Below are 20,121 nucleotides of genomic sequence, written 5' to 3'. Positions count from 1 at the left end.
GCTGAATTTTAGACTTTTAGTAATTTATAAAATCTTCCTCCTATTAACGCACAACTTGTAGTATACCCAATCAGAAATCAGCTTTGTTAAAGCGGAGTTCTCTAAGGAAAGCTCCTTATTTGATTTTTTTCCACTTAGTGAATGAGAATATTTATGTGAAATCAGGGAGAGCACTTCATTTGAGGTGTATATATTGGACAAAATTCAGAGGAATTCTTTACCTTGGAACGTTGTGAAAACAAAATTATTTGTTAAAATGAGTATATTCATGTCTTGGGGGGCACAGTAAGTAACTTGAAGGAAGCAAAAAAGTGAATTTTTAAAAATGCACATTGAAAGCCATAAACTCACAACTGATAAGGGAGAAAGTAAAATCAGTGCTATAAACACGCTCTTCAGAGATGCTCTCCCAGAATACAGCAGAAAAGCAGAGGAGAGAAAGTTGAAGAGTAAGATGATAGCAACAGAGCTTGCAAAATAGAAATCTATGGATGACAGATATTCCCAAAGAAGAAACCAGGACAAAAACGTCAATAACTTAAATAGAGGAAAACTTTCAAGTTTTCAATAAGATCTGGGTTTGACTTTTGGCTTACCTATGTGTGTGGTAGGCAGAAAAATGGCACTGAACAGATGTCCACATCCTATCCCCTGGAACCTGCAAATACATTACCTCATGTGGCAAAAGGGACTTTGCAGATATGATTAAATTAAGGATCTTGATATGGGAGATTATCTTGGATTATCTGTGTGAGCTCAGTGTTATCACAAGGATCCTTATCAACAAAAGAGGGAGGCAGGAGAGTCAAAGATTTGAAGGTGCTATCCTGCACTTACATGGAAACGGAAAAGTGCCAGAAAATTCCCAAATTAACAAAAAAACTTGTTTAAAAAAAAGGAAAAGGAGGGGCCCTCCTGGCGGCGCAGCAGTTAAGTTTGCACATTCCGCTTCACAGCGGCCTGGGGTTCACCGGTTCGGACCCCCGGTGCAGACATGGCACTGCTCTGCACGCCATAGTAGGCATCCCACATATAAAGTAGAGGAAGATGGGCATGGATATGTTAGCTCAGGGCCAGTCTTCCTCAGCAAAAAGAGGAGGATTGGCAGGAGATGTTAGCTCAGGGCTAATCTTCCTCCAAAAAAAGGGAAAAGGAAATAATAATGTAAAAAATAATGAGCTTACACTAAATAGAAGGAGTAAAATTGAATATATACATTGTGTGAATGGACAGAATTCTTACAGCAATAGAAACCATCTGAATGGAGGGGGTCTTTACATGTTATGTAAAAACTCTTTAAGGAAACTTTTTTATAAAGTTTTTTTTTTTACATTGGCCCTGAGCTAACATCTGTCACCAATCTTTTTTTTTCTTCTTCTTCTCCCTAAAGCCCCCCAGTACATAGTTGTATATTCTAGTTGTAGGTCCTTCTAGTTCTACTATGTGGGAGGCTGCCACAGCATGGCTTGATGAGGGGTGCTAGGTCTGACCCCAGGATCTGAACCGGCAAAACCCTGGGCTGCCAAAGCAGAGCCCATGAACTTAACCACTCAGCCGTGAGGCTGGCCCCTGTAAAGTTTTTGTAAGTTAAAAGTAAAGAGAGAGACTTCACATGTATGGTCAAATGGTTTTTGGCAAGGGTGCCAAGACGATTCAACGGGGGAAAGGACAATCTTTTCAACAAATGGTGCTGGGGAAACTATATATCCACATGCAAAAGAATGAAGTAGGACCCTTACCTAACACCATATACAAAAATTAACTCAAAATAGATCAAAGACCTAAATGTAAGATCTCAAACTATAAAACTCCTAGAAGGAAACATAGGACAAAGCTTCATGACATTGGATTTTGCAATGATTTCTTGAATGTCACACCAAATTCACAGGTAATTAAAAAAATGGACAAATTGGACTTCACGAAAATTTGTGCAATACAGTAATGTGGTAATCCACAGAATGAGAGAAAACATTTGCAAATCATATATCTGATAAGGGATTAATATCCAAAGTGTATAGAGAACTCCTAAAACTCAACAACAAAGAAGCTTGATTCAAAGACAGGCAAAGGACTGGAATAGACATTTCACCAAAGAAGATATACAAATGGCCAATAAGCACATGAAAAGATGATCAACATCACTAGTCATTAAGGAAATGCAAATCAAAACTACAGTGAGATGCCACCTCACACCCATTAGGATGGCTACTATCAAAAACACAGAAAATAACAAGTGTTGGAGAGGATGTGGAGAAACTGGAACCCTTGTGCACCCTTGGTGGGAATGCAAAATAGTGCAGCCACTGTGGAAAACACTATGGCAGTTCCTCAAAAAATTAAAAATAGAATTACCATATGATCTAGCAATTCTACTTCTAAGCACATACCCAAAAGAATTAAAAGCAGGATCTCAAAGAAATATTTGTACACCCATGTTCATAGCAACATTATTCACAATAGCCAAAAGGTGGAAGTAACCCAAATGTCCATCAATTGATGAACAGATAAGCAAAATGTGGTATATCTATACAATGGAATATTATTTAGCCTTAAAAAGGAAGGAAAGTCTGACATATACTATGACATGAATGCACCTTGAGGACACTGTGCTAAGAGAACGACTTAAAGGGTCATTCAGGTAGAAGAATGGGAGTGAGGATTTGAACCAATGCAGTTAACTCTAGAGAATACATCCACATAGAAAAACTAAAAGAAAGAAGCAAGAATTGCTTTTTAAATGCCTTCCAGTCTTTCAATTTTTACAATCTAATAGATACATATATATTTCATAAATTGAATAAATATATTGCATAAAGGAAAAAGAAAACCAAGTATAATAGATCCCTTGTGGTTTGAGCACAAAGAAATACAGAGTTAGAGTCCTTTGCAATAATATAAAAAGAGGTACAGAAGTAAGAATACAAAAACTATAAAAGCTCTTGTCATGGAAGTTAATATAAATTAAGTGAATATGACATAAAAGGGCAAAAAAGATAGCTAACTCAGTGCATTAAGAAATAAACCCAGGGCTAGCCCCAGTGGCTTAGTGATTATGTTTGGCACACTTCACTTCACCGGCCTAGGTTCAGTTCCTGGGCGCAGGCCTATACCACCTGTCTGTCAATAGCCATGCTGTGGCAGTGGCTCACATACAAAAAGAGGAAGATCGGCAATGGATGTTAGCTCAGGCAAATCCTCCTCAGCGAAAAAAGAGAAACAAACAAACCCAGCTCCCAAGAGTCCTATTTCAGTTAAACCCGAATATCCAGGGTTAACATAAGATGCCTCTGAGGGGCCGGCTCCGTGGCCGAGTGGTTAAGTTCGTGCACTCTGCTGCGGCAGCCCAGGGTTCGGATCCTGGGCACGGACATGGCACCACTCATCAGGCCATGTTGCGTCCCACATCCCACAACTAGAAGGACCTGCAACTAACTTATACAACTATGTATGGGGGGTTTTGGGAAATAAGCGGAAGAAAAAAAGAAAAAAGATTGGCAACAGTTGTTAGCCCAGGTGCCAATCCTTAAAAACTAAAAAATAAAAAATAAATTAAAAAAAAAAGATGCCTCTGAAACTATTAGTAAAGCAGTGGTTTCCCACCACGGAAACTCGGGGTGGAGTGGGGTGGGTTTGGTGATGTGGTCAGCCCCTCCTAACAAACCAGGCCCCTTTTAGACTCATATCTCTTCATCACTGTCCCCACCTTCACTGGGTTTATAGGCTCAGTTTTATTTTCTCCCTAGCCCCTTCCAACATCCTTTGATGACTTTAGCATCCCAAGTAGAAGACCCATCTGACATGCAATTCAACTCTGATACATTCCCACAATATATACCAGACACCAACTCCTGGTCAGCAAACTTCTTGTCAACACAGCTCCATCTCTGAAAAGCTGGATTTGATTTCTTTTTCTGATCATGGAGACCTCGTCTTCCCTCTACAGCATTGTCTCACTTCCACTTAATTTATTCAACCTTTTTGAAATATCTGCTTCCTTTTAGTATTTAGGTCTCCTGTGATCTTACTTCAGTCACTTCCAAGATAGGACCACTAAAAACTATCATGTTGGGGCAGGCCCAGTGGCATAGTGGTTAAGTTCACGTGCTCCACTTCAGTGGCCTGGGGTTCGTGGGTTCAGATCCTGGATGCGGACCTACATACCATTCATCAAACCACGCTGTGGCAGCATCCCACATACAAAATAGAGGCACAGATGTTAGCTGAGGGACAATCTTCCTCAAGCAAAAAGAAGAAGGTTGGCAATGGACGTTAGCTCAGGGCCAATCTTCCTCACCAAAAAAAAAAGCAAAACCAAAAAACTATCATGTCAACAAATACAATTTGCTAGTTCCTTTATCCTTCCACAGAACACCTGCAAGCAAAAACCCCCTGATGGATCAGTTCACAACTCAATTTCTCTGCTCCCACGCAGCTGGAGAAAATTGCACAACCGTGCAGACAGAGCCTTTACAAAGAAACAATCACATCATTGCTTGTCAGTCCTATGATGGACCTCCACATCTGCCTCTCTCTCCTCTCAATGGCCACTGCACACCTTTACTACACTGCTGAGGCACTTTAACAATTTATCTTATGGAAGATTGTTAGAAGGAGAATGAGAGGTAGAAATCTCTAGAAAGATTGGAGGATAAGTAAGCACCTGGGAGTAAGTTACAAAAAATATGTGTTCCGCCTGGAACATTGATTGGATTAAAGCACCAATACTGACCTGCGATAATGGCTTCCTGTGGGCACAGTTTATGCCCCCAATGAAGACCATGTTGGGCATAATTGGCCTGGGGTAGTCCAACACAAAGTCTCCTCTGAACAGCCACACAGATGCAGAGCCCAAAACATCCACCAGTGACATCTCTCTCTGAAGAAGCTTAGAGGCCAGGCTTGCATAAGAAACCAAAGTAACATGGCAAATGTACTTCAGAGACAGAGGGTAGAGCATATTCTTGACCCTTTGCAGGAATGTCATGTGGTCTGAATTCATTGTTAAAAGCTTAGGAACATATGAGGAAGGGTTTGGGCACTGTGCGCTCTCAAAATCTAAGTCACATGGAATGTGGCGCAAGAAAAACACAGCAGGAAGCTTCAGGTATGCAGCCAGCACTGCCCCGCAGGGGTAAACGGGGTCAGTGAGAACCACATCAAAGGAACTGGCATTCAGGTGGCTGATCAGGTCCTTGTTATACACCAGCTCCTCACAAAACTTTTGAAAGATCAAAGAAGCCTTTTGCAAATTTGTCATACTTGTCCAAAGTCTCTTGAGAAAATGTGCTCTTTCAAATGCCGTGTGACTCTGGCCCAGCAGGAGGTGATCAAATTCATCCTGGGTGTACGAAACGGAGTAGGTTTTCATGGTGAAAAAGTCCTCTTTCTTGACATGCAGAGTCACCTCTGGCGAAAGGACCACTACTTGGTGGCCTCTGGCGTGGAGCTCCCGCACAACCTCCCGCATGCTAAGCCAGTGGCTGCCTTCCATGGGGACCACCAGCACCTTCCCGCCTTCGGCCCAGGGCCCAACACACAGGAAGAGCAACAGCCCTGCAAGCGCCAGCAGGGGAACTCGGAGTCCCACAGCCATCTCGGTTGAAGCCAGAAGCAGCCCACTTTCCAGATCAGGCTGTGCCTCCCATATTTGTTCTCTTTATCTTACCATCAAGCCACCTAGCAGAATGACGTGTAATTAGAAGGCAACTCCCTCCTTAAGTTAATTATTATAGAATAAACCTATCCCTAACTCTCACCACTGGCCACACCCTTCTGCTTCCACTCAGGGAGAGACCAGCCCTCCTTATCTTGGAAAAACTCATCTGACCCTGCTGCTCTCTCCAGGGAGCATTCTAGTTCACTCTCTTATTTTTTATCTGATTTCCAAAACAAGGCTGTGGATGCCCATCTCAGTTGTTAGCCTCCTACTTTTCTGTTAACCATGTTCTAAAGGGCTGTGACTGAGTCACCAATGCCCAGTCCCCAACTGAAACCTCTCTGCTGGACGTGACCTTGTTGGCTAACTCTTAAAACTCTTTCCTCCCATTTGTGGGTAACACGGAGCACATCCAGAAAAATATGTAACATTGCTAAGATAGCTTTCTCTAAACGGGAGGGGGACGCTGGCTCTCTGGTTTTATTCATTTTCCGCACCGGGACATCTCTTGCAATGTTCAGCGAACAGTCTCCTTGAAGCGGCTGTCAAATATGGAAATATCTGAAGGGATCCTGAACTTGAGACTGCATGAAGACGACACAAGAGTTTGTTGAGAATTCTATATCTACCTCATGGAATGAGAATTGCTGTTATTCTAAAACACAAATGGGCAAGACAATCCCTAGCAATGACACAGTGAGGTCAGAGAGCACCTCGCCCCAGGGCCTGCTCACAACAAGACAGGATCCAAGACCTGGCCTTGGATCAGGCTCCGTCTGAACGCCTCTTCTCTCGAATGCTGAAGGCTCCAGTGCTCTGTTCCTCTGTTTCGGGTCTGGAGTGTACGGTCACCCAGGCCTTTATTACAGCCTGCAGTTATGTTCAGGCTTTTCTCCAAGGATTTATAGTCCTAAATCCTCATAAGGATGGATTCCTCCAGAACAGAATGGCCTACGTAATTTGTGGCTTCCTTCTGAGAGTGGGACCCTGTGTGACCACACGGGTCACACGCCCACAGGGCCAACTCTGCTCCAAAAAGTGACTCCCACAGGTGTTCAGCAAGATGCTGACATCTCCTTGTCCTATTTGCTGTGGATGTGATGTGGGTGGGCTCCTTGGACTGTCCAGCTTTCTCTCTCACTGAGTATACACTTCTGCATCCACGGCTTCTGCCCCAGCAACACCCTGACCCAGGCTGCCATGATGGGCAAAGCTGAAGCTTCCCTTTGCAAGAAAGTTAGCCCCATTAGAGACCCACACTGGTAACAGATTCCACCACTGGGCAAATGCGTGCACACCAAGACACTTCCTGTTTAACAGCAGCTGCCACTGTGCAAGGCGCATTTGGTTTAGCCACCCCTTATAGGCTGTAAGTCCAGGTCCTGGTTCTCTTCTTTCCTCTCCAACAGCAACTTCTCTGCTCTCTTTTTCTGGATCCTCTTTCTGTCCTAGCCACATAACTATATGTCTTCCCGAAGGCTCAGTTTCTGTCCTCTACTCGCAGGTTAAATCCTACCATTTCTGTCCCTCAGTCACTTCTACAAACAGCCACACACAATTACTTGAGTGTGTAGGATTGAGGCTGCTCACATCCTATATTAAGTACATAAAAGCGTAAGAGCGAATGGAGCAGGGTGGCTGAGAAGGTGAAACTACGTTGTCGTTGCTGCTGCAGCTGCTATTATTGTCATTAGCAAGAGAAGCTGCCATTTAGGTTTCCAGCCACCACCACATCTAGTGGCAGAGGCAGCAAGTTACTGGAGTTGGATCCCTTTGTTCTGCTAAGAACTCAGTAGTCCCTGTTACTTGTACAGCTGTAACCACAGACGACGCCAGTCAGAGAGTATACCAGGGCCACATTCTAGCTTCTAAAGATATTATAAGTAAGAAGTAAGAAGATGCAGTGTACCTAAGAGATTGGTGGTGGTGGAGGTGTTTTCTTGGCTCTAATTAGAGATATAAATCAAGACTAGAATAAATGTCCTGGATGGGGAGATTTTAACGTTGTAATGCTCTTGATTTTGTCCCAAATTAAGCTATAGATTTAATGCAAGGCCAAGCAAAATCTCACTGGGATTATGAATATGACCAAAAAAATATTTTAAAATTCACCTAGAAGCATTTCTGGCTTCTAGTAACGGATGAGTAGCTCCTATCAGACCAGAGCTTTCACAGATAATGATTATAAGCTTTTGTAAAAAGCTAAAAACAAAAAAGGCAGTCCGAAGGCACTAGAGAGCAAGTAAAAGCTGGTGGAAACTGAAGGGGAAGAAGGGGACAGTGGATGAAATGGGAGCGTGAGGGTGGCCAAGAGCCAGCAGAGTTTCCCTGCTCTTCTTAGCACCCAGCTCTTGAACTTCAGCCCTTGCCCATTGCATGAGCTCCTCCCAGTTAACAGGGAGATTGTCTACATCCCATTTGTCTCCAAGTGACCCCAGAAAGTGGCCAGCACCTCAGTCAGCCCGTCACCCCTCGGGGAGCTGGCACCCCTTGCATTTCCATCAAGCCACAGTGTGTTTCCTGGGTGACCCTGCTCACTGCACCAAACTGTCACTGGTTACCAATCCCGGGGAAGGAGTCCAACTGCACGGAGGACAGCAAAGCTCATCGCTGTGCCAGCCACCAGGAATAGAAGTCCAAACACCTCTGCCCCCAGCATCTTGGTATCAGAGTCACCAACAAGAGTGCAATGCAGTCAAGCACTAGATGGAACGACGCCTTCCTTACGTGGAGTAGAGACAGAAGAAGATCTGCTCCAATAGTGGGCATCCGTCCCCCATGGCCAGCAGGTCCCTCCCGATGGCCAGCCAAATTAGGGCAATATTCCTAGATGCACCCCCTCCTGTACCACATTAGAAAGACCTCATTCCCTACCCGAGGAGGACAGATATGACAGTAGGGTCAGCCAGGTGACATAGGATGCCAATGCTTCAAACAAAGACACAAGAGCATTCTTTGAGCCTGAAATAGGGCAAGGTATTCCCACACAAGATGAAAAGCCGAGCTCAGTCTGCGTGGTCTTATTATCTCTTGGTAAGGAAGAGTTCCAAGCTCAAGGCTCATCCTTATGCTGCCAAGTGGGCGCCAAAAGAATGCATTTCCCAATACCCTTTTCCATGGCTTTTTGCATGAGGACAAGCCACAGTTTAAAAGAGCTATAACTAGTTCTAAGTGTTTAGGGAAAAAGCCATTCACTAACATTTAATTTAATGAGAAGATACCACTCATTTTTAAAATTCCTTTTTACACGGTAGTTTGAATTAATGTATTTTATGTACCTTTGTACTAAAACATAACTCAGATTTCTACAGGCCTTAAAACCACAGACAGTGGTTCCTATTTGAATTGTCTCCTGTAACAGATTCAATGAAGTTGGACCAACTGTAAAAAAAGGGAGGGGGAAGGGGTTGCCACAGCAAGTCCCTAGACCTCGCTCTCCAGTGCTTTGATGTCCCCCACCTTGTCCTGCACAGAGGCGTGGAAATGGCAGGAAGCCTTCCCAACCGGAAGGGGACTAAATGACTTGGGAAATTTGTGGAGGGTGCAAAAGAGGAAGCAGAAGGCTGAAAGAGAAGAAGGGTGATTTGCTTCCGAGGGCTGCTATAACAAAGTGCCAAAACTAGGCGACTGAGAACAACAGAAATTTCTCGTCTCATAGTTTGGAAGGGCAGAGTCTAAACCAAGGTGTCAGAAGGGCCACACTCCTCCTGAAGACTCTCCTTGCCTCTTCCGGTTCTTGGTGGTGGTCAGTAATCCTTGGTCTTTCTTGGCTTGTAGACGCATCATTCCGGTCACTTGTCCATCTTCTCCCTGTGTGTCTTCACATCATCTTCCTTCTGCACCTGTCTGTCTCTATGTCCAATTTCCCCTTTTTATAAGGATACCAATCATGTTGAATTAGGGTCCAACGTAATGACCTCATTTTAACTTAATTACCTCTGGAAAGACAGTGTTTCCAAATAAGGTGCCAAGCTGGGGAGCCTGAGTTTCATCCTGAAGGCTGGGGCAGCCACTGAAGTTGGTGTGACCTAGCCAGGCTTGTGTTCCTGAAATATCTCTCTTGCAAAGAAGTAGGGAATGAGTTAGAGGGGTCAGCCTGGATGCAGGGAATCCTATTCAGAGGTTGTTTGTGTGAGCTGGCGGCCTGAACCACAGCTGCAGCAGCACTGGGGACAGGATAGACGTGAGAGGCAGTTTATGGAAGCATCCAGCAGGAGGTGCTCGAAGCAAGAGTGCAGCACACAAAGGCTGGGCCCAGAGAAGACAGGGGCAAAGCAGGAGAAAAATCATATACCGTATATCTGATAAAGTGCTTGTATCTAGAATATATAAAGAACTCTTACAATTCAACAACAACAAAAAAAACCACCCCAGTTTAAATAATGCAAAAAGGATTTGAACAGATATTTCTCCAAAGATAAAGAAAGGCCAACAAGCACTCAAACTGGTGATTAAAATAATAATCATTAGGGAAATGCAAATAAAAACGATGAGATATCACTTCATACCCATTAAGATAGCTGCAATAAAAAAAATTTTCCATGGAAAATAATAAGCATTGGCAAATATGTGGAGAAAGTGGAACCCTCATACATCAGGGTGGGAGTATAAAATGATACAGTCTCTGTGGAAAATAGTTTGGCAATTCCTCAACAAATTAGACATAGAATTATCAGATGACCCGACAATTCCACGCCTGGGTACATTCCCCAAAGAACTGAAAGCAAGTGTTCAAACAAAAACTTGTACACAAATGCTGAGAGCAGCACTATTCACAATAGCAAAAGGTGGAAACCCAACGTCCATCAACTGACGAGTGGATAAATAAAATGTAGCCTGTTCATACGAGAGAATATTCTTTGCTCATAAAAAGGAATGAAGTACCGGTACATGCCACAATGTAGATGAACCTTGAAAACATTAAGCTAAGTAAAGAAGCCAGACATGAAAGTACACATATTATATGAGTCCATTTATATGAAATATCCAGACTAGGTAAATCCATAGGGATAGAAAGCAGATGCGTGGTTACCAGGGGCTGGGGGAGGGGAGGATAGAGAGTGACCTCTAATGGGTATGGGGTTTCTTTTGTGGGTGATTGAAAATGTTCTGAAACTGATTGTGGTGATAGTTTCATAAGTCTGAGTCTACTAAAAACCATTGAATTGTAACCTTTAAATGAATGAATTGTCTGTTATGTGAATTACATCTCAACAAAGTGGGTTTTATCAAAAAAAAAGAACTTTATCTCATTCTCCTAGAATTATCTAAATTATTGATCTAGCAAGTTTCTAGTTTTGCAGAGACTCATGTTGAATATTTTCTTTAACTCTGACTATTCTAGCATTTAGCCACTCCTTAGATACTTATTAACAGAAAGAGAGCTGTTAAATGTTCAGGATGTCTGTTAATCGCGAAGATAACCAGTCATAAAGATGGACACAGGGCATTGCAAGAGAAGCAAACCATTAAAGGGATGGTAGACGTTGGCCAAGTCAACAGCCCAATGCCTGTTAAGAATGACTTGGCATTTTGGGGTTTTATTTCCATGACTTGCCTAGAATGCAATTCTCAGCTCACAAATAAATGCTGAGATTGCAGCCGGAGGGAATATTGCTAGTCGAAACCCCTGTGGGGAGACAAGGTGAGCTCAGAAGGTGGGCAAAGGATCCTTGCTGCCCCCACACCACCCAGATGGGGGCCCTGCTGGTAGAGTCACTGATACTCACTTGCAATTTATTTAAATCAGCATTTCTCAGCTTCAACACTATCAAGGTTTGCAGCCAGATAATTCTTCCTCGAGAGAGGGTGACTGGGTATTTCTCAAGCTTTGTAGGATTTCTAACAGCATCCCTGGACTCTACTAGATTACCGTGTTAACCCACAATTGTGACACCAAAAACGTCTCTAGACATTGCCCCCCAAGGGACAAAATTGCTCCCTGTTTGAGAACCACTCTCTAGATGATTCTAGAACCAAGAGGAGAAGACTTGGGAACAAGAGAGCTAGTACTGAGGAACTGGAATCCAGTTTTCGGGTAAAAATGCTCCCCAAAGAATGTTGCAAGAAAACCCCCACGGTTTTTATCACCTCGCAGAGAGAAAGTTTCAGCCAGTATTGAGTTAAGGTCTAGGGAAGAGAGAGATGGGGTCACAGTCTCCGCTGACAGTCTACAGAGCACTTTCCCATGCTGCCCATTTGATCCTCAAACAACTCTGAGAGGGGTGAGCCAGATGTTGTCAGCCCCGTGGTCAGACAAGGAAGCTGAAGTCCAGGCTGCATGGCCAGGAGGAAACTGGCTGGACCCACTAAATTTTTGTGAGGAAGAGTCTCCCTGAGTTAACATCTGTGCCAATCTTCCTTGACTTTGTATGTGGGATACCACCACAGCATGGCTGATGAGTAGAGTAGGTCCTCGCCCGGTATCCAAACCCTCAAACCCAGGCCATCAAAGCAAAGTGAGTGGAACTTTAACCACTCAGCCACAGGACCAGCCCCTAAAATTAAGCATTTTTACATGAACAATTCAGTGGAATTTAGGATATTCACAATGTTGTGAAACCACCGCCTATATATGATGCAAGAACATTTCCACCAGGGCAAAGGACAGATTTTTTTCATAGTGTTGAATGATTTCATTATCTGAGGAAAAGAAGTTGATTTGGATCACTTTATAATTACAAATACAAGGAGATAATTACATTTGTACACAACGTTCCCTGTGGTGTCACATTGGGATGACAACTGAGATACAAATGTCAGTCAAGCACAGAGAAGGGTTCACAGTGCCCACAAAGTTCATTCACTGCCATCTGGTTTCTCAATAAGACCAAACAATTGTTTTTGCAAAAGTAGAATGTTTGGTCCAAGGTATCAAAAATAATATTATTTTCCTTCTTAAGTCAAATGTTTCCTATTACTCTTTTCCTTATTAACTTCTTGGTTAAATTTTCCTGACACACAGGTTTTCTATTCCTGCCCCATGCTCCCTGGAACCTGAGCACTTATGCTCATCCCCCAGCCCCCACCGCCTCTCAGAATGACTCCCAACTGTCCAAAGTGTCAACAAGAAATGGGCAGGTGTTCAAGGAGGGTGAGAAGGGTCTTTGGGACCTACTGAGGCTTTCTCTTTGAAGAAAAAAGCATTGAAAAAGGATTCTGGTGGGAAAGACACAGTGGTCTGAAGGCTTTTAACAGTGGAAATATTAGAACAAAAACAAAACAAAAAAACCCAAAGCTCTCAAGTGTTTATTTTCCAAAGTAGCTTTGGGTCCTCTTTCCCATGTGTCCGGAGGGTATCTGGAAACAATTTCCTTAGGTCAGAGGTCAACACACTTTTTCTGTAGAGTCAGACTATAAATACGTAGGCTCAGTAGGCCACAAACATCTCTGTGACCTATTCCTTGTTGTTATTGTTTCTCACATCCCCACGTGTTTAAAACACGTGGACACTATCCTTACCTCTGGGCCTATAACAATAGCTCTCTGGGCAGATTTGGTCCACCAGCTGTCATTTGCTGATCCCTGGTTTAGGGCCCATGGAAAATGCAGGGCACAGATGTGGGAGAAGGATTTTGATATGGACTGTCCTCTTAGTTCTGCATCCTCTTGGTCAAAACTTCACCTGTTTTCTCAAAAGATACTGTAGGATTTGGACTGGAAGCTTCTAAGATTCCTTCTATGATTCTGTGACTGTCCCCAGATTACCTAGCTAAAGCCATCTCCTGCTATTGATGTCACGAACCCTGTCTCCATTCAAAACCTCAACCTCATCAAAACCTCTGCCTCAGATCTCCTACATACCCCTTAATCTGAGCTTGGCATCCTCTTCTTGCTGCTGGTTCTTCAGATCGCCATCCCAGTTGATAGCTCGAGGAGCCAAATGACAGGGAAGACCGAGTGTGAAAGAATGATGTCTGCCCACAAACAACAGGGGCAATCCAAAAGAAATAAACCACCCCCCTGAGATAGGATTCTATCCTTCTTGCAGTTGACCCCTCCAATGAAGACCATGCTGGGCATGACTGGTCTTGGATACTCAAACGCAAAGTCGTATCTTAACAACCAAATAGAGCCCTTCTGATATAAGGCGGGTAAGTGCACATCTCTCTTGAGGATATGAGATGCAAGTTCTTCATACTTTGAATACAGACAGTAAAATAGGAGTTTCTCCAAGTAACTAACGAGGAAGTTGGCCACACGTTGGGGGAAAGTCATCCTGTCTGAGAACTGGGTATAGCACCTGGGAGTGTAGGACACTGGGTTTGGGCTTCTGGTGAATGCATACTCCAGGGAACATGGGAAACCCCTGAAGAGGTACACAGAGGGCAGGCCCAGGTACTCAGCCAGGATCACCCCACAGGGTAAGGCCGGGTCTGTGAAAAGGGCATCGAACTTGCTCTCCCTGAGGAAACTCAGGGTCTCAGAGTGGTTCAGGAGGCTCTGGCAGTTGAAGAAGCACAGCTCCATAACCACCATGGTATTCCTGTACTCAGTCTGAACAGCATCCAGGAGCCATCTCTTAACAAAGTGATTGTCGCCAAATGAACAGAAACGGCTCACCATTTCTTCCTCGTCGTAGGGCACTGGATAGATTCTTCTTGTGTAGTATTTGGATTCTTTCACAAGAAGACTGACTTCCAGCACCAGCACCACGATGTCATGCCCCTTCTCACTGAGAGGCTCAATTATGTCCTTCATACTGAGCCAGTGGCTTCCATCCTGAGGGACTACCAGCAGCTTGTCACCTACAACCATGCCCCACAGCAATAAGAAGAAAACCTCTGCAGAAACTCTCCAAAATGCACAGAGAAGGCAGGCCATGCTGGAGGGAGTGCAGGTAGCAACAAGAATGACTACTGACACTCCCTTAACTGCAAAGCTCCTGCCTATATTCTCTAAACAAAATAAACAATGTTCTCGACACGCCCCGCCTTCCTTCCTTGCTCTGAATATTGCCCAGTGATATGAAAGAACCTAAATTAATGTTTAACCATTTCTAATCACACAATTAACTTGAACTAACACGGGCAGGGTAGAGTCCTCCTGAGGGCTGTGAGGGAGAATCAGTTTCGGCCCCTCTCCTAGCTCCTGATGGTTAGCGGGCCATCTTTGGCTTTACTTGGCATTAGAAGCATCACTCCTCTCTGCTTTCATGTTCCCCTTCTCTCTGTGTGTGTCTGTGCCCAAATTTCCCCTTTTTATAAGGACATCAGCCATATTGGATTAGGGCCCATCCTCACAAAGATCTCATCTTAAAGTAGCTAACACTGTATTTAATCTTTTGGGGAATCTCCCTACTCTTTTTATAGTGGTCACATCAATTTGCATTCCCATCAGCAGTGCACAAGGGTTCTCTTTTCCTCACATCCTCACCAACACTTATAATCTCTTGTCCTTTGGATGATAGCCACCCTAACAGGTGTGCAGTGATATCTCATTGTGGTGTTGATTTGCATTTTCCTGATGATTATGATGCTAAGCATCTTTTCATGTACCTGTTGGCCATTTGTAAGGCCAGTAATATTCTGAGACCAAATCCAGACAAAAGCTTCATAAGAAAATAAAACTACACACCAATATCTCTTATGAATATACATGAATATACAATAAAATACTATCCAACCAAATCCAGTAACAAGTAAAAAGAATTATACACCATGATCAAGTAGGATTATCACAGAAATACAAGGTTAGTTTAAACCTGAAAATTAATTAATGTGATATAACATATCATTAGAGTAAAAGACAAAAACCACACATTCATTTCAATAGACACAGAAAAATCATTTGATAAAATCCAACCCCCTGTATGATAAGAACACTCAACAAACCAGGAAGAGAAGGGCATTTCCTCAATCTAGTAATCTGGGCATCTATTAAAAATCTGTTGACACTTAATGGTGAAAGACTGAATACTTTCCCTTTAAGATCAGGAACAGGAAAAGGGTGTCCCCTCTTCTCACCTCTATTCAAGATGTTCTGGAGCTTCTGGCCAGGAAAATTAGGCAAGAAAAAGAGATAGAAGTCATTCAGATTGGATAGGAAGAAGTAAAGCTATCTATATTTGCAGATGACAAGATCTTGCATACATAATATCTTAAGAAAGCCACTAAAAACAAATTAGAACAAATACCAGTCCAGCAAGGTTGAAGAGTTGCAGGGTACAAAATCAATATACAAAAATCAATTGTATTTCTAGAATTTAGAGTTCAGAAAAGAACTCTCAAATTTATGGTCAAATGGTTTTTTCCTCAAGGGTCCCAAGACAATTCATAGAGGAAAGAAATCTTTTCAACAAATGCTACTGGGACAAAGTGGATATGCATATGCCATACAATGAAGTTGGACCCTTACCTCACACCATACACAAAAATTAACTCAAAATGGACCATAGACATCAATATAAGAGCCCAAACCATAAATATTACAAGAAAACAGGCAGAAGTTTTCTTGACCTTGGATTGGGTGATAGTTTTTTAAATATAACATCAAAAGCATAAGCAACAACAAAAAAATGAATAAACTGTACTCAATCAAAATTTAAAACTTTTGTGCTACAAAGATGCCATCAAGAAAGAGAAAAGAAAATTCACAGAATAGGAGAAAAACCATATAGCACATATCTGATAAAGTACTTGTGTCTAAAATAGATAAAGAACTCTTACAACTCAAAAGAAAAAAATACATAGCCCAATTTAAAGCCTGCACAAAGGATTTAAACAGATATTTCCCCAAAGATATAGAAAGGCCAAGAAGCACATGAACAGATGCTCAACATAATAGTCATTAGGGAAATGCAAATGAAAACAATGAGATATCACTTCATACATATAATATTAAAACTGTCAAACATCAATGACGAAGAAAAAATATTAAGGGCACCAAGCAGAAGAAAATAACCTACAAAGGAAGCCCTAAGGCTTTCAGTGGATTTCTCAGCAGAAACCTTACAGGCTAGGAGAGTGGAATGATATATTCAAAATACTGAAAGACAAAAACTTTTAGCCAAGAATACACTATCCTACAAAATTACCCTTAAGATATGATGGATAAATAAAAGCTTTCCCAGATAAACAAAAGCTGAACAAGTTCAAGGCCACTGGACCTGCCTTACAGGAAATGATGAAGGAAGCCCTCCTACCTGAAATAAAAAGGCAAAGGTTTAGAAAACTTTGAGCAAGGAGAAAAATAGACAGGTAAAATCAGAAAACTCCAGCTGTCTATCAGAATAGGCTAGCAAACACTTATTAATAACATGAAAAATAAAGGGAAGGAAAGCATCAAAAATAACTATAAACACTTCAATTTAGTCACAAAGTCACACCACAATAAAGAATAATTTGTGACAACAATAACTTAGAAGGGAAAGAGGAATGGGATGGAAACAGGTTAGGCTAATGGATATAAGGGGTTATCAGAAAATGGACTATCTCTTCTATGAGATCTTTTATGCAAACCTCATGGTAACCACTAAACAAAAAAATCAGAGCAGAGCCACAAATCATAAATAAAGAGAAAACTATCACAGAAAACAACCAAACTGAGATGGCAATCAGAAATACAAGGGAAAAGAAACAAAGGAAATATAGAACAACCAGAAAACAAGAGATAAAATGACAGCATAAAGCCCTCATATATCAGTAATCACTCTAAGAGTAAATACCTTGAATTCTCCAATCAAAATACACAGAGTAGCTGGATGGATTAAAAAGCAAGACCCAACAATATGCTGCCTCCAGGAAACACATCTCACTCTAAAGACAAACACAGGCTCAGAGTGAAGGGATGGAAGATGATACTCCAAGCAAACGGCTAGCAAGAGAAAGCATGTGTTGCCATACTTGTATCAGATAAAGCAGACTTCAAGATAAAACAGGCAATGAGAGACATAGAAGGGCAGTATATAATGATAAAAGGGACATTCCACCAAGAGGACATAATGACTTATGAATATATGTGAGGCCAGCATTACCCTGATATCAAAATCAGACAAAGACAACAAAAAAAAGGAAAATTACTGGCTAATACCGCTGATGGGCATAGATGCAAAGATACTCAAAATACTAACAAATTGAATATAGCAATACATTAAAAGAATCATACACCATGATCAAGTAGGATTTATTCCAGGGATGCAGGGATGGTTCAACATTTGCAAATCCATCAATATGATACAGCACATTAACAAAATGAGGAATAAAAATCACATGATGGTCTCAACAGATGCAGAGAAAGCATTTGACAAGATCCAACACTGAGTAAAATGGGTATAGAAGGAAAGTACCTCAACATAATAAAGGCCATATATGACAATCTCACAGTCAACATCATACTTAACAGTGAAAAACTGAAAGTCATCCCTCTGAGAACAGGAACTAGACAAGGGTGCCCACTCTCACCACTATTCAACATACTACTGGAGGTTTTGGCCAGAGCAATTAGGCAAGAAAAAGAAAGGAAAGGTATCCAAATTGGAAAGGAAGAAGTCAAACTCTTGCTGTTTGCTGATCATGTGATTCTGTATATAGAAAACCATAAGGAATCCACCAGGAAACTATTAGAAATAATCAACAACTACAGCAAAGTTGCAGGGTACAAAATCAACTTACAAAAATCAGTTGCATTTCTATACACTCATAAGGAACTACCAGAAAGAGAAGTCAAGAATACAATCCCATTTACAATTGCAACAAAAAGAATAAAATATCTACAAATAAATTTAACCAAGGAAGTGAAAGACCTGTACACTGAAAACTATAAGACATTACTGAAAGAAATCACAGACATAAAGAAATGGAAAGATATTCCACGCCCATGGATTCAAAGAATAACAGTTAAAATACCCATATTACTTAAACAATCTACAGTGTCAATGCAATCTCAATCAGAATCCCAATGACATTCTTCACGGATATATAACAAAGAATTCTACAATTTACATAGAACCACAAAAGATCCCAAATAGCCAAAGCAATCCTGAGAAAAATGAACAAAAGCTGGAGGCATCACAATCCCTGACTTCAAAACATACTACAAAGCTATAGTAATCAAAACAGCATGGTACTGGTACAAAAACAGACATACAGACCAATGGAACAGAATTGAAAGCTCAGAAATAAAAACACACATCTGTGGACAGCTAATCTTCAACAAAGGAGCCAAGAACATACAATGGAGAAAGGAAAGTCTCTTCAATAAATAGTGTTAGGAAAACTGGACATCCACATGTAAAAGAATGAAAGTAGACCATTATCTTAAAACATATACAAAAGTTAACTCAGGATGGATTGAAGATGTGAAGGTAAAACATGAAACCATAAAACTCCTAGAAGAAAACATACACAGTACACTCTTGGACATCAGTCTTAGCAGTATCTTTCAAATACCGTGTCTACTCAGGCAAGGGAAACAAAAGAAAAAATAAACAAATGGGACTACATCAGGCTAACAAGCTTCTACAAGGCAAAGGCAACCATGAACAAAATGAAAAGACAACCCATCAACTGGGAGAAAATACTTGCAAATCACATATCCAACAAGGGATTAATTTCCAAAATATATAAAGAACCCATATAACTCAACAACAAAAAACAAACAACCCAATTAAAAAATGAGCAGATTGGGGCTGGCCTCATGGCCTAGTGGTTAAGTTCGCATGCTTTGCTGCAGTGGCCCAGGGTTTCACTGGTTCGGATCCTGGGCGCGGACATGGCACCACTCATCAGACCATGCTGAGGCAGCGTCCCACATGCCACAACTAGAAAGACCCACAACTAAAATATGCAACTATGTACTGGGGGGATTTGGGGAGAAAAAGCAGGTAAAAAAATGGGCAGAGGATATGAACAGACATTTTTGCAAAGAAGATACACAGATAGCCAACAGGCTCATGAAAAGATGTTCAACATCACTAATTGTTAGGGAAATGCAAATCAAAACTACAATGAGATATCACCTTACATCTGTCAGAATTTCTATAATTAACAAGACAAAAAATAACCAGTGTTGGAGAGGATATGGAGAAAACAGAACTCTCATCCACTGCTGGTGGGAATGCAAACTGGTACAGCCACTATGGAAAACAGCATGGAGATTTCTCAAAAAATTAAAAATGGAAATACCATAAAATCCACTTGTCCCACTCCCGGTATTTATCCAAAGAACATGATATCAACAATTTAAAGAGATTTATGCACCCCTATGTTCACTGCAGCATTATTCACAACACTTAAGACATGGAAGCACCCATAGTGCCCATCGACTGAGGATTGGATAAAGAAGATGTGGTATATATACAATGGAACACTACTTAGCTACAGAAAAGATCATAAAATCATGCCATTTGCAACAACATGGATGTACCTTGAGGGTATGATGTTAAACAAAATAAGCCAGACAGCGAAAGACAAAAATATGATTTCTATTCATATGTGGAGGATAAACAAACACATGGATAAGGAGAA

The 20,121-nt window shown here is 41.7% G+C and overlaps 1 protein-coding gene and 1 pseudogene across 4 annotated transcripts in view; both read right to left on the bottom strand.

Annotated features, from left to right (window-relative positions):
* Window positions 1–20,121, bottom strand: part of LOC100065342 (UDP-glucuronosyltransferase 1A1) — an 85,196-nt gene that overhangs the window by 20,535 nt on the left and 44,540 nt on the right. The window contains exon 1 of one of the 4 annotated variants that reach the window (XM_014740431.3): window positions 4,730–5,661. The exons of the other annotated variants lie outside the window; for them this stretch is intronic. Coding sequence (XP_014595917.1) covers window positions 4,730–5,593 — 864 coding nt within the window. The 5' untranslated portion in view covers window positions 5,594–5,661. Of the gene's footprint in view, window positions 1–4,729; window positions 5,662–20,121 lie in introns of those variants that run through there. 4 annotated transcript variants of the gene reach the window in all.
* Window positions 13,412–14,489, bottom strand: LOC138924583 (UDP-glucuronosyltransferase 1-6 pseudogene; annotated as a pseudogene).

The sequence above is a fragment of the Equus caballus genome, chromosome 6, assembly GCF_041296265.1.
Source record: "Equus caballus isolate H_3958 breed thoroughbred chromosome 6, TB-T2T, whole genome shotgun sequence".
Classification (NCBI taxonomy): Eukaryota; Metazoa; Chordata; class Mammalia; order Perissodactyla; family Equidae; genus Equus; species Equus caballus.
This window is presented reverse-complemented; position numbering and strand designations above follow the sequence as displayed.